A 13,704-nucleotide genomic window follows, 5' to 3' on the forward strand; every position below is an offset into this window, starting at 1 on the left:
TGTGTTACTTTTCAAAGAGGAACTATGCCACCATTGAAAAGGAGGCTTTAGCTGTGATTATGGTTTTGGATGCGTTTAGGGTATACGTAGGAAGCACAGTTCACCCTGTGCAAGTGTTTATAGACCACAATCCCCTGACATTTGTGGAACGAATAAAAAATACTAATCAACGCCTTCTGCGGTGGGCATTAGCCCTACAGCCCTTCAATTTACAGATCGCGCACATTCGTGGGAAACATAATGTGCTGGCCGATGCCCTGTCCCGAACTACCCATGTGCAAACCTAAGTGTTATAGTGTTGATTGACCGTGGTCAAGCGATTCTTTGCTTACAAACCCTTATAAGCGTGTTCTTTTGGGGGAGGGGTGTTGCGTGGCCACAAGTCCATGTGTTCCTTTGTAAAAAATGTGCTTTTCATTTAACCACCTGTTTCAGTTAGCTTGTAGCCACGCCCTATTTCACGCCTTCCTGAATTACAGATCGTATGAAATAGGACTTTCCATGTTCCGTGTGTATTATTCCTTTGTCATTCTTTTATCTTAGTTAGCTAGAATATTATTCATATTATAAATTGTACCTTATTATGTTAATGATGTCTGTATGTGTAGTATGCTATTCCACTCGCCCTGCCTGTAATAAAATAAATGATAATAGTATGGCGAGTTGGCAACTGCGGCCACCACGGTGACCGCAGTCATGAAGTACGCCACCTTTCTCTCCCTCTCTCTTTCTCTGGTTCTGAACCCGTTCAGAGCGGACGCCTTTTTTCCGCTCCCCTATAATCATTAGGTTAAGTATGCTAGGCGGACCCTAGTGGTGTTGGTGGTCCTGGTAGGCATATAATAAGCTGCCCCAGCCGCAGCCCCAGCCGCCACCGCCGCCGCCGCAGAGCCGACGCCCCATTCATCATGAACCAGCCTGTTCCTACCTCAGCGGACGTGGTTCCTATGCAAATACCACCCACCGACACACCCAGCAACCTGCAACTCTATCTGGCACCAATGCCTTTCGTGCACCACCTTTCCTCGGTCACGACCCAATTGTGTGGTTCAACATCTTGGAATGTAATTTCAGGGCCTTGCGTGTCTCTACTAGACCCGCCACATTCAGCAACGCCTGCTCCCTTCTCCCTCCGGACGTTCTTTCTCGTGTATCTGACGCTATCTCTACAGCGTTAATATCCGAGACTCCGTACGAATACTTAAAGGACGCTAACCTTGCCCGATTCCAATCATCCGTCGCCACACGCCTTCAAGAGCATCTCTCTCTCTCTCTTTCTCTCTCTCTCTCTCTCTCTCTCTCTCTCTCTCTCTCTCTCTCTCTCTCTCTCTCTCTCTCTCACAATAACTAAAACAAAAAAAAAAAAAAAAAAAAAAAAAAAAAAAAAAAAAAAAAAAAAAAAAAAAAAAAAAAAAAAAAACGAGAGACCGTCAGACCTCCTACGCCACATGAGGAATCTCCTGGCAGACAAGTTCGACACGTTCGACAAGACCCTTTTTCTCCAGCTGTTCTACCAACGTCTTCCGGCCACTATCCAGCGTAACCTCTTCATCGTGAAGGACCAGCTTCCCATGGAGAAACACGCCACACTCGCCGACGAGCTCATAGACACAGTTTCTTCACCCTCCGTCTCCCACATCAAGACAGACCCCCTCTAGGATCGCCTCGTCGACATGGTGACTCAACTCACACTGCAAGTTAGCGAGCTCAAGGAACAAGTTCAAGCAGCAGACCGCCGCAATTTTTCCCACAGGCAACGTTCCAGATCCAGACCAAGATCCAGGAGCACGGACCGCACCCCAGCAGTATGTTACTACCATAACCAGTTCGGTTGCAAGGCACGGGAGTGTAACCAACCCTGCGCCTTCACCCATTCCCCCACTTTAAACTACAGCGGCGAATATTAGAGGTGCATACTGCTCGCCCCTCCTGCTCACAAATCCTCTACATCAGAGACCCTCTGACGCGCCACCCATTTCTTATTGACACCGGTGCTGCAGTAAGCATACTTCCTGATGCAGCCAGTTCAAAGATGTTACCACCACTCACTTCCCTCTATGCAGCCAACAAGACGAAGATCGACGTCTTCAAGAAGTCTACCTTAATCTTATTCCTCAACCTCCGTCGTGCATTTGAGTGGACGTTCTACGTCGCCGACGTATCTCAACCAATAATCAGAGTCGATTTCCTCAACCACTACGGTCTTCTCGTCGACCTACAGCGCCGTCGCCTCTACGATGTCTCAACGTGCCTCTCGTCCTACGGCCGCACTCGACTTGGCGTTAGCACCAGCATCTCTGTCACCAGCCAAGACACCCCTTTTGCTTCATTACTGCAACAGTTTCCCAGCCTCACTCAGCCACATCCTTACACACCGCCGATACGTCACCACGTCGAGCATTGCATCGTCACTTCTGACCGCCCAACCCACGCCAAGCCACGACGTCTTGCACCCGAACGACAATGCATCGTCAAGACCGAGTTCGAGTCCCTTATGCGCCAGGGGATCATTCGGGCCAGCAACAGCAACTGGTCTTCAGCGCTTCACGTCGTACCTAAAAAGAGCGGTGATTTGCGACCGTGCGGTGACTACCGAGCACTGAACTCCCAAACTGTCATCGATCGATACCCCATCCCCAACATCCAGGAATTTGGCTCCCAGCTCTTCGGCTGTACCATCTTTTCTACGGTGGATCTTGTGCAAACCTTCCATCAAATCCCTGTCCACCCCGATGGCATCCCGAAGACGGCCATTACCACCCCATTTGGCCTCTACGAGTACGTCCGGATGCCCTTCGGCTTGAAGAATGCAACACAGACATTCCAGAGCTTCATCGACAAATTTCTACATAGCTTACTCTTCTGTTTCGTCTACATAGAAGACCTCCTCGTTGCCAACCCTGATGAAGCTACCCACCCCCATCATCTCGAAGAACTATTCACCCGTCTAAGAGACTTTGGAATCCAAATCAACTCTGCCAAGTTTAAATTTAACTCCCGTAGATTTCCTCGGACACACTGTCTCCTCCACTGGAATTTCACCTCTGGTATACCAAGTGTGATGCCATCCGCCAGTTCCCGAAACCCCCCACCCAGAGACAACTCAAGCAGTTCTTAGGTATGGTAAATTTTTACAATCGCTTCATCCTTAAGTGTTCCCTCATATTATAACCTTTGTATTCTCTCATTAGGCCTTGCAAGCGTGGTCAGTCCATAAAGCTCGCTTGGTGTCCTGAAGCCGACGAAGCTTTCGCTTCTACGAAGACTGCGCTGGACACCGTCGCCACTCTCAGTTCCTAGCCCCGGAGGCCCTCACATCCATCGCCACAGACGCCTCCAACGATGGAATCGGTGCCATCTTACAACAATACGTCAACAGTGCTTGGAAGCCGCTCGCTTTATTTTACAAGAAACTGAGCAAGACTGAGAAGAACTACAACTTATTTGACAGGGAGTTACTTGCTGTCTACCGGGCAGTCCAACGATTCAGGTATTTCGTTGAAGGTCGACAGTTCATTATCTTCACAGACCATAAACCCCTCACCACCACCTTCCACGCTAACAAAACCAGCTATACCCCTACTCAGTTCCGCCACTTACTGTACATTTCTCAATTCCCCACAGATATTCGCTACGTCCAAGGTAACAACGCACCCGTTGACGCCCTCTCCAAAAATATTAATTCATTGTCTTCCCAGTCTCCTGTAATCGACTATGCCACAATTGCAACAGCACAGGCCAACTGCGACGACTTGCAGCGACTGTTGGACAACCCTTTCCTCAAGATGGAGAAAATTCAAGTACCCGGCACAGACATCCGTCTGAATACTGACGTCTCCACCGGTAACCTTCATCCCTTTATACCTACATCATTCCGGCATGAACTCTTCCGTCACCTTCATGACCTTGCACACCCTGGCATACGTGCATCTCAACGGATGTTGACCTCCAAGTTCATCTGGCCAAGCATCAATAAGGACGTCAGGCACTGGGCCCGCACCTGCCTCCAGTGCCAGGCCTCCAAGGTAACACGACACACATTGTCCCCACTAACTCCTTTCCCACTTGTCTCTACCAGGTTCAGCCACATGTACATCGATATCATCGGCCCACTCCCATACTCCAACGGCTACAAGTACGTGTTCACCTGTGTCGACCGCTTCACTCGTTGGCCAGAGGCAATTCCCCTTCCTGACATCAACACCGACACCGTTGCACGAGCGTTCGTCGACAACTGGGTTGCTCGCTTCGGTGTCCCGACCAATCTAACCTCGGACAGAGGCAGCCAGTTCGAGTCGACCCTCTGGAACAAGGTAATGGCCCTCCTTGGTATCCGCCGTTACCGTACTGCCAGTTACCATCCCCAGGCCAACGGCATGGTAGAGCGTTTTCATCGCCAGCTCAAGGCCGCCCTCTACGCCCATGCCCTTAACAACGAGCTCTGGTCAGTGGCGCTGTCCCTTGTGCTCCTTGGCATCAGGACCTCCCTCAAGGTTGACATTGGCCACTCTCCTGCTGAACTCGTTTTCGGCACCACCCTCAGGCTTCCCGGAGAATTCATCGCTGACGTGCCTCACTCCAACTCCTGTACTCCACACGACTTCGCCTTCCAACTGAAGGAGACCATGGCCAAGCTCCACCCCGTCCCGCCACGCCAAGCCAAGTCGCCTAGGACCTTCGTGAGCCAGGACCTTCTCCAGTGCACCCACGTCTTCGTCAGAACGGACGCCGTCAGAAAAGCCCTCCAGCCTCCGTGCGAAGGCTCCTTCAAAGTTTTGCGCCGCACCAGGAAGACCGTGACAATTCAGCGAAACGGAAAGCTTGACCAGATTTCCATTGATCGGGTCAAACCAGCCCACCTTTTTGACCCCATGGACACTCCCGTCAACGGCACTCCCATTCCTACTCTTCCCAAGCGCCCCCAGACTCCAAGACTGTATCGATTCACCAGTCACTCCGTGGGGGGAGGGGAGTAATGTGGTAACACGCCACTAATATAGTGTCCCCTTAACGCATATAGCATTTTTGTAAAATAAAATTACTGTGATTTAAGAAACTATTATATGTGTCCATGATAATCAAATTATATATTGTAAATAATGTTGCCACATACTAGGATAGCCCTTATAAGGTGAAAAGCATCTGAATGTAACATTATTGTATAAATGTACAAAGTAATAAAATATTGATTGTATATAGTTTATGTCATGGCGGGCGGATATTCAATAATAAGTCCAAAGATATTTGGAGTTTGTTTTAATCCTTTTCTTACGGACGATTTGCATGCACCATGAAGTAGTAACCAACCACATCACATCATACCCAGGAATGTTCTTTCAATAGTCTCTTTTAGAGTTGGGTTGATATTAATATTTGCCCATTTGTGCTCAGCCTGGCGGTAGTGTATTCGGAGCTCACCGAGCTCGCTTTCTAATTCATGAATTCTCTTTTTCATGAATTCCTTTCTTCATCGCTTGGCCTTTGCCTGCGTCTTTTGTTGCAGTTGACTGCCCCATCACTGCTAATATTATATGTATAAATGGGCAGGAGATTCTCTCTTAAACAAGTAGAGTTAAATGTGATTACCATTTCTACTTTTTGTATTTTCTTTAAGACATTCTCTTTGTGTCTTAAGGTGGTCTTATCGTCAGAACAATGCCCCCTTTCAGAGAAAGGCGCAGACTACACACTACACTTCTGTTTTGGAGGAGGGAAGGAAGAACTTAGGCTGTGAGGCGTGGGCTTCATGATGAAGTCCGTTGGCAACAAACTCCAAAGCCTACTATTTGGCCATTCTGACCATCTCATGTATCTTCATTTGCCACTACGTGATGACCAGCTCATCATCATTGTCAGTGTCTATGCCCCCATACTACAGGTGGATTATGCAATAAAAGAATCCTTGTATATAGATTTGAGAAATCTCTTGGAAGTCAGTGAAGCAGAAAATATCTTCATAATGGACGACTTCAACGCTAGAGTAAACAAGGGCCAGGAGTCCTTGGTCGGCAGGACTGGGCAATTGTTATAACAACAGAAGGCTGTTCCTGGAGCTGTTTACAGAAAGAGGTATGAGCATCACTAAAACTTTCACCATAAAGCACGCTTCAAAACGACATTGCGTCACCCGTGTTCCAAATACTGGTAACTGTTGGATTATATCTTAATGCGACAAAAGGACGTGTCGAGCGTAGCACACACTTGCGTCATACCTAGTGCGGACTGCTACACAGACTACCGACTGCTCAGAACAAAGTTTCGACTTGTCATTAGGCCTCTATCGAAGAAGAAAAGGCTCCAGGTAAAGAAACTGCAAGTTGACAGGTTGTATGGAATGAAAGAGAAGTTTCAGAGCAAACTGGAAGAACATCTGCGGAAGAAGATCCAGACCCAGAGACTCATTGGCAGCAGTTGGAAACCATCCTCCATAAGACTACCGTTGAGGTAGCAGGCCACGCAACCAGGAAAAATTAGGAAGTGGTTTGATTAAAGTGATGCCACGATTCAGGATCTTCTTTATAAGAAATGATTGTGTTCTGAGAGTGTTTTCACCAAAACAGATAAACAGGCAGCCGAACATCCTACAAGAATGCGTGCAGTACTGTACAGATTAAGCTGAGGGAGATGCAGGACATGTGGTGGATAGACCTTGCGGAGAAAACCCAGCTCTACGACGAAAGTGGAAACATTCGTGCAGCCTATGTGGCGCTGCGCACAGTGTATGGCCGGACTTACCAGGTACATCATATGGCACCAGCATCTTCACTGGCAAGGAATCTATCCTAAATCGCTGGGCAGAGTACTATGGAAATCTCTTTGGAGACAAACGCCATGTGCAGGAAAAAACATTAAAGAAAATTCCCAAGAAGAATTGCAGACTGAAGTAGACAATTCCCGTACTCAACAGGAAGTGAGAGCAGACATTGCAAAGCTGAAGTGCCACATGGTTCCTTGAGTTGACAGCTTACTGGTAAAGGTGCACACTGCACAAGTTGGGTGGAGACATTCTTCTTGAGAAGCTCAATGACCTGTTCGTGAAATGATGGGAAAGGGACGTCGTACCACAAGATCTTCGTGACGCCATGATTATATCTCTGTACAAAAACAAAGGGGAGAAATCAGAGTGCTGTAATTACAGTGGCGTCGCGCTGATATCCATCGAAGGGAAGACTTACAAGAATCAATCTGGACACACTGATTCCTACTGTTGCTAAAGAGAACCTACCAGAAAACCAGAGTAGTTGCAGAGCAAACCGAGGAACTGCTGGCATGATCTTCGACTGGCAACAGATCCAGGAGAAATACAGGGTGCAAAAAATGAGTTGTATGCAGTTTTCATAGATCTGACGAAAGCCTTTGATACGGTCAGCCGAGATAGGCTTTGAAAGATCTTTGCAAGACTGAATTGTCAACCTAAGTTCTTCAGGATTCTACAACAACTCCACGAAGGTCAGTCGGGGCAAATGAAACAACGGCGATTTCTCTGACCCAATCCCAATCGGCAAAGAGTTCAATCAAGGCTGTGTCCTCGCTCCTACACTGTTTGCCACCTTTTTCAGCATGATGTTAAGAAAAGCCACGGAGGATCTCACAGAGGGGATCTACATAGAGTTCCGGACTGATGGAAGTATCTTTAATCTCTAAAGACTTTTGGCCCACACGAAGGCACTGGGGGGTGATCACTAAACTACTCTTCGCGTATGAATGCGCACTTCTTATGCACATGTTACCATCTACCACTTTGCCATTGCAGCAAAGTCCTTTGGCCTCACGATCATCTTAAAGAAAACAGAAGTGCTGCACCAGGGACCACCGAAGGGAAACCTACCACCCTCCATACATCAGCAGTAAAGGAACAGCACTCAACAGAATTGAAGACTTCACATGTCTTGAAAGCGTTATCTCAAATAATAGTACCCCAAGGGAGTCGACAACCTTGGGCCGCTTGTAGAATTTTGTCACAACTCTTCTTTATGAAGCAGAAGTCTGGTTTCTATACAGTAAACAAGTTCAATAATTCGGTTTTAAATGTACTTGATTGTAATGCACCACGGAAGTCAACTGGTCTTCGCTGGGATGGTCCTGTAACTGTAGATAGTATGGGAATCTCCACGTTCATCATGCTCACATCCCTTAATGGATAGCCCTTCTCCATAATGCATCAGACACAAGATGCACTTCTGCAGCAAAGGAGGAAGCTTCCGACAGAATTGTTTTAGTCAGGCCACCAAAGGTAGCAGGTAGGTTTGGAAGGGTGCGCGAGAAGAACATGGTATCAATCAGACATATATCTATGTTGTCAAGTTTTCTATTATTAGTTACCCTAGCCTCGATTTTTTTTTTTTTTTTTTGAGGATTGACTTTGGCTGTTTTGTTCATTGCCCCTTTGAGATGACAGAGAGAGTGGGAAGGGGGTCAGAGGGTGTGCAAGGACTGTAGCTAAGCCCACGTTTTGTGAGTCAGCCAGATACAGCAGCCGACCGAACAAATCTCTGGTGCATCTCATCTCCTTGATCTTCTGGTCTTTGGCGATAACTTTGACTTTGACAGCTTCACTGGTAAAGTTCTTAACCTTCCAGAGTAGTTTTTTCATTCCCTACAAACTCCTGGTTCCAGTGAGCCCCCTTATCAACTATCTGGAATGGGTCATCCTTTAATTCATTTAAGGCTGCTTTCTTGGTGATTAGGCAATAGAGTTGGTCATCAGATAATGTAAATATATTTAATATATCTCCTAATTATTCAATTATGCTGACCAAGTCTGAGTTGTCCTTAGATATTCGTGATTGTTTCAATTCTTGTGCTGTCTCTTCGGATATCACAAGACCTGCCATATCCAAAAAAGTGGTAACTCCACTACCTCGAATAGACCTAGTCACAGTCCTCCTCTTTCTTGCGCTGAAATTTCACGTGACGACTATACCTCCATGCCTGGAAGCTGTATCTTTGTCTATCGTTTGTTCCAATGTCAGGTCAATTGAACTACAGGAAAATTGATTAGAAGTACGGCGGACAAAGAGGGCACCTATATCAAATACGGGACGTATTACTTCATACAAGTACTCCATGTTCATCAGGTTATGTGGTACCTTGTCATCCACCGTGCATGGTTTAGACGGTGGGTGGCGAAGAACACAGTACACAGCTCCTCAAGTGCGTAAATGTAGAGGTCAGCATCATCTGTTCCACACGTCTGTCTAAGAGCAGGTAGCGATGAACAAGGTCAACGTAGATGACCCAGAACTTGGCCGTTGGTCCATGATCTCCGTGACATGTGTTGTCATAGAAATTCTCATACCTCTCTAATAGGTTGGCTGCCATCTATTGGCATCTAATTAGATTATTGGACATGGAACAGGCCTACATAATCTTGTGCATATTTGAAATCCATATAGAAATCTTCCACGTGATGGTTTATTCAAATAGTACATAGGTCTGTCAGCAAAAACAACTTTCTATGGATATTTACTGTACCCTCGACTGTAGTTTGTGACTGCAGCTACACGTTCTATGTATGTGCGTATATTTTCGCTAACCTTGTTTTTCTGTGTGACAATCATATAGTTTTCTGACCTTTTGTTTTAGACTTACCTTGCACTTGATTACATTTTCACTCTCAATATATTGAATGCTTAGTAAACAAAGGATAAGATGGTGCCCTTTATGACAGCGATACATAAACATGGTAAAATTGACATACTTCATTATAATTCTACCTCGAAACAAGAGCTCTAGTCCTGTAAACTGGTGAGCCACCTAGTGTGAGCTGAAGTAACTAATTACGTGCAACATCTCAAAAACATGAAAAAAGACCTGACATTGAAAAGAATGCCACTATCACTGTATTGCATCAAACTGAATTAAGCTTTTTCTAAAAACTGCCAAAGTGATCCTGGCTTGAATGGTAGGTGGGTGTTTGTTTGTATTTTTCTATCAATACAGCTGTGAGCAAGGGGTTTAATTGCAAAGCTACCAGTTTTTTTTATCAAATCGGAGGTCACGTGACCTTTTGACCTCTGATGACCTTAATAATGATCTAATTTGCTTCAATTCTATATAAAGGAAAAACAAATTAATACTAAATATTTTGATGTATATATCTTAGATCTACATTACTTGTCTTGTCAGAAATAGCCTTTTATATTTCCCCTACTCAATGATTTTGAAGAAGCATGAGATGCGACAAATGGATGGAAAAAGATTGATACCAACCTCACCCACCACAGGTCAAACTTAAGACTACTCATTTCAGATGCCCCAAGGTACTCAGTAAAATAAAAATGAAAATAAAAAAATAAAAAAATAAAAAAATAAAAGTTTAGTTAATGGTCACTTGTTACGTGTAAACGGTGGTTCGAATCCTTCGCTTGACAACGTATCAATTTCTGCATGCATGCCTCCGTTCGAGTTCCTCGACGTTGATGGCTTAGAATTAAAGTGAATTGTGGTTGATAAATGTATATGTATATATATATATATAAATATATATATATATATATATATAGATATATATTTTTTTTCTTTTAATTAAATAGGCCTTAGCTGGACTATGGGTCATGTTCTTTATCATTTATACCATTAGTTGTCTTTGCCCATCACAAATATCATTATCATTAACATTTTGTGTGTAATATCTCTATAGGTGGTATTCCGAATAGCGGAGGGTGTCCAATTGTGCTTTGTTCAAATCAAAACACCAACTGATGACTTGTAATTGCCCTGAGAGTTCGAGTACATAGGTCAAAGGTAACGACTTCTAACACAGCTAAGCTCCTCCTGGTGTAAGTATCTTACATCTACAGATATATACGAACTGATCGTCTAGGGCCGCAACGCTGCGGTACAGAGTTCGCGTCCCGTTCATGGCGTGAAAAGGTTTTGCTAACACTGTGAGCCTTTAGTATCCCCTTGCGCAAAGGGATGGATGTGTAGTGTGTATATATCCTCACAACATTACCCATTAATCAGTTTATATGAGCTCTAAACTCTCATCCGGGATATAATAAATGACGATAATTAACCTAGTACATGATGCAAGATTGGTGAATCACAGGTCTTAGTGATAGACAGCATGTGGTTAAATAAATTCAAATGACGACGTGGCCAACAAGATGATGATATCACCGTCCCCATGGGAACAGTAAACCATGTTCAATCAGTTTTGCCGTCAGTATGCCGGTGTTTCGAAAATACCAACCAATATTTTGGACTACTTGTACAATGCTACCTTAACCTAACCTAATCTAACCTAATCTAACCCAATCTAACCCAATCTAACCTAATCTAACATAATCTAACTTAACCTAACCTAACTTAACCTAACCTAACCTAACCTAACCTAACCTAACCTAACCTAACCTAACCTAACCTAACCTAACCTAACCTAACCTAACCTAACCGAATTTAACCCAACCTAACCTAACCGAGTTTAACCTAACCTAACCTAACCTAACCGAATTTAACCTAACCTAACCTAACCTAAGGCTTCAGAAAACTGGGAAAATGAAGTCGACATCTTTAGTTTATCGGCTGCTGCCTCGGCAAAAACATGAAGGCCCAAGCTCGACTTCTAGAGGATACCGACCAACCTCTTTGTGGGAAAAAAAAAAAAAAAAAAAAAAAAAAAAATCGTGGAAATTTGTTTTGCAGTGGTTAGCGCGAAACAGTTTTATTCAGCTGAGAGAAGTTCCTCTTTCCGGTAAAGGGTTGTTATCGTTTTGCTGTTCAAAAGGAAACCAAAAGGATTTGCATCTGGTTGATGCCAAACAGTATTATCTAGTTTAGAACTAGATGAATCCCTGGGTAGTAGAGAGTTAACAAGTAATTTCTCCTAACCCCTTCAATTTAAGCGAACAAAATCGACATCTTTAAGGATTTTGTCCTAGGTACTCATGCCAGACGATTTGATTCAGGATAGGGGAGCCTCTGAGCTAAGGAAAATGACGGTGTGTGGCAGTGGGAATGAGCGAGAGAGTCAGAGAGAGAGTGAGAGAGTGAATAGAGAGGATGAAGGGGTGGGAGTGGAGAGATACGCTTGGAGGGAGTGGGAGTCGGGTGGGAGATGAGTTAATGGAGTGATTCAATTAATTAGTGGAATCAAGGTTGGACGGATTGGCTGAGATCAAACAGCCCTCCCTCCTTTCCTCCCCCTCACCCTCCCTCTTTCTCTCCCCTTGCCCCTTCCTCCCCCCCACCCCACCCTTACCCATCCATCCCCACCCTGCCCTACGACCCGGATCGTATTCTGTCCTCTTTCAATCACACAATTTTTTTTTTTTTTTAACGACACTTCCTTACTTCCGCACTCACTATTTCTCTACTTCCCTTTCCCGTTTTCTACCTTTCACCTCCTCCGATTGTGCGAGTCTACTCTTATCACCTTTCATCCACATGCTTTATATTTACTTATTCTGTTTTTTTATTTTATTTATTATAATCTCTTAATCCGTGTATCTCCCATATATCTAACTCCCATCTACTCTTCTCTTCTATCCTAATTCCCTTTTTCCCACACGGCTACTCACGACCCACCTCCTTCAACGCACGTTCACCATTGCTTCGCTATTCCCCATTCTTTCCTCCTCGTTGCTTTCTCCCCAAACCTCAGCTCTTAACCTCCTATTCCTTTTCATCTTCCTCTCCCTTTGCATATTCCTCCACTCCCATCACACCTTTCCTATCCCCTTGTTTATTTTTATTCCTTCTGTAGCAAACACATAATTACAGCGGTCCCTTTCATGCAATCTGCTAGGAAGAGCGTCAAACAGTTTCCTCATATTACTTAGGGCCCGGATGTCAAGGCATGGTTTGAGCTTCCCTTATATACAAAACACATGTATTTTGTGAGCAAACGAAACTGACCCACGCGAGATATATTAGATATATTTCTATATACAATAATATCCTCGTCACCAAAAAAGACTTTGTCAACAAAATCGCATCAATACGGGTCAGAGTTAGGACTCCGCAATGGCATGAAATAAAATCGTCTGACTTCTGTGATAAAATGTGCACAATAAGCGACAGCTTTGAAAGTTTCCATTTTTCTCCATTTTTTTTCCATTCACTTTTTAGTTGCTCATCGCGTTTCGACCATCTGATTTTTACATTTCGTTGCGTTTTATGAATTTTGTCGCTTTGCGAATTCCAACTGCCGTCAGATTTTAATTAGGCGAGGCAAATGCTCTCATCAACAATAATATTAATCTCTTTGCTAATTTCCATGATTTTGATCGTTTGCTATAACTACAGCCATGCGATTTCATTTATCTGAGTGATAAGCTTCCTGCATTTCTCCTGGATCTGTCGCAAGACGAAGATTATGTCCGCATTTCCTCAATTTGCTCTGCAACCACACTGGCTTTCTGGTATTTTTTTTCAGCGACAGTAAGAATCAGCATGTCCAAAATGACTCATGCAAGAATTTTCCCTTCGGTGGACAGTAGCGTGATGCCTTTCCCTTCGGTGGACAGTAGCGTGATACAGATAGGTTAGCCTATTGAGCATGTGGTCCTGTCTGTACTGAATCAATTATTCTGGAGCCATTCTGAAAGGCATCAGTGAAGTGCGCCACGATCCAGATTGTAAAAGGCCAATTCTTATTTTCTCCTTTTGTTTATTTTTTCATCTCACAGGGTTTTCCAATTTGGTGCTTCCTTTTTTTTATTTCTTTTTTTCTTTTTTTTTTCTTAACATTAATCACCC

The 13,704-nt window shown here is 44.4% G+C and overlaps 2 protein-coding genes across 2 annotated transcripts; both read left to right on the forward strand.

Moving 5' to 3' along the window:
- The first annotated feature begins 1,673 nt into the window (after positions 1 to 1,673).
- LOC143024085 (uncharacterized) lies at positions 1,674 to 3,118 on the forward strand. Its single transcript, XM_076182830.1, has 2 exons — positions 1,674 to 1,805; positions 1,895 to 3,118. Exons 1-2 carry the CDS (start codon positions 1,674 to 1,676, stop codon positions 3,116 to 3,118), a joined length of 1,356 nt encoding a protein of 451 aa, XP_076038945.1.
- A 224-nt stretch (positions 3,119 to 3,342) lies between these two features.
- Positions 3,343 to 5,750, forward strand: LOC143024086 (uncharacterized). Its single transcript, XM_076182831.1, has 3 exons — positions 3,343 to 3,371; positions 3,491 to 4,936; positions 5,636 to 5,750. The coding sequence occupies exons 1-3, from the start codon at positions 3,343 to 3,345 to the stop codon at positions 5,748 to 5,750; spliced, it is 1,590 nt and encodes a 529-aa protein (XP_076038946.1).
- Positions 5,751 to 13,704: the final 7,954 nt, after the last annotated feature.

The sequence above is a fragment of the Oratosquilla oratoria genome, unplaced genomic scaffold (genome assembly GCF_046742065.1).
Source record: "Oratosquilla oratoria isolate Oo_2021 unplaced genomic scaffold, ASM4674206v1 SCAFFOLD89, whole genome shotgun sequence".
In the NCBI taxonomy this organism is placed as follows: domain Eukaryota; kingdom Metazoa; phylum Arthropoda; class Malacostraca; order Stomatopoda; family Squillidae; genus Oratosquilla; species Oratosquilla oratoria.

What these genes read in the sequence shown, in the direction of transcription:
- LOC143024085 (XM_076182830.1), top strand. Translation starts at nt 1,674, where the DNA reads ATGGTGACTCAACTCACACTGCAAGTTAGCGAGCTCAAGGAACAAGTT. An exon ending in GCACGGACCGCACCCCAGCA is followed by an intron (nt 1,806 to 1,894) that starts GTATGTTACTAC and finishes TTTAAACTACAG; the next exon opens with CGGCGAATATTAGAGGTGCA.
- LOC143024086 (XM_076182831.1), top strand. Translation starts at nt 3,343, where the DNA reads ATGGAATCGGTGCCATCTTACAACAATAC. An exon ending in GTGCCATCTTACAACAATAC is followed by an intron (nt 3,372 to 3,490) that starts GTCAACAGTGCT and finishes CCAACGATTCAG; the next exon opens with GTATTTCGTTGAAGGTCGAC. An exon ending in CGCCCCCAGACTCCAAGACT is followed by an intron (nt 4,937 to 5,635) that starts GTATCGATTCAC and finishes TTGTGTCTTAAG; the next exon opens with GTGGTCTTATCGTCAGAACA.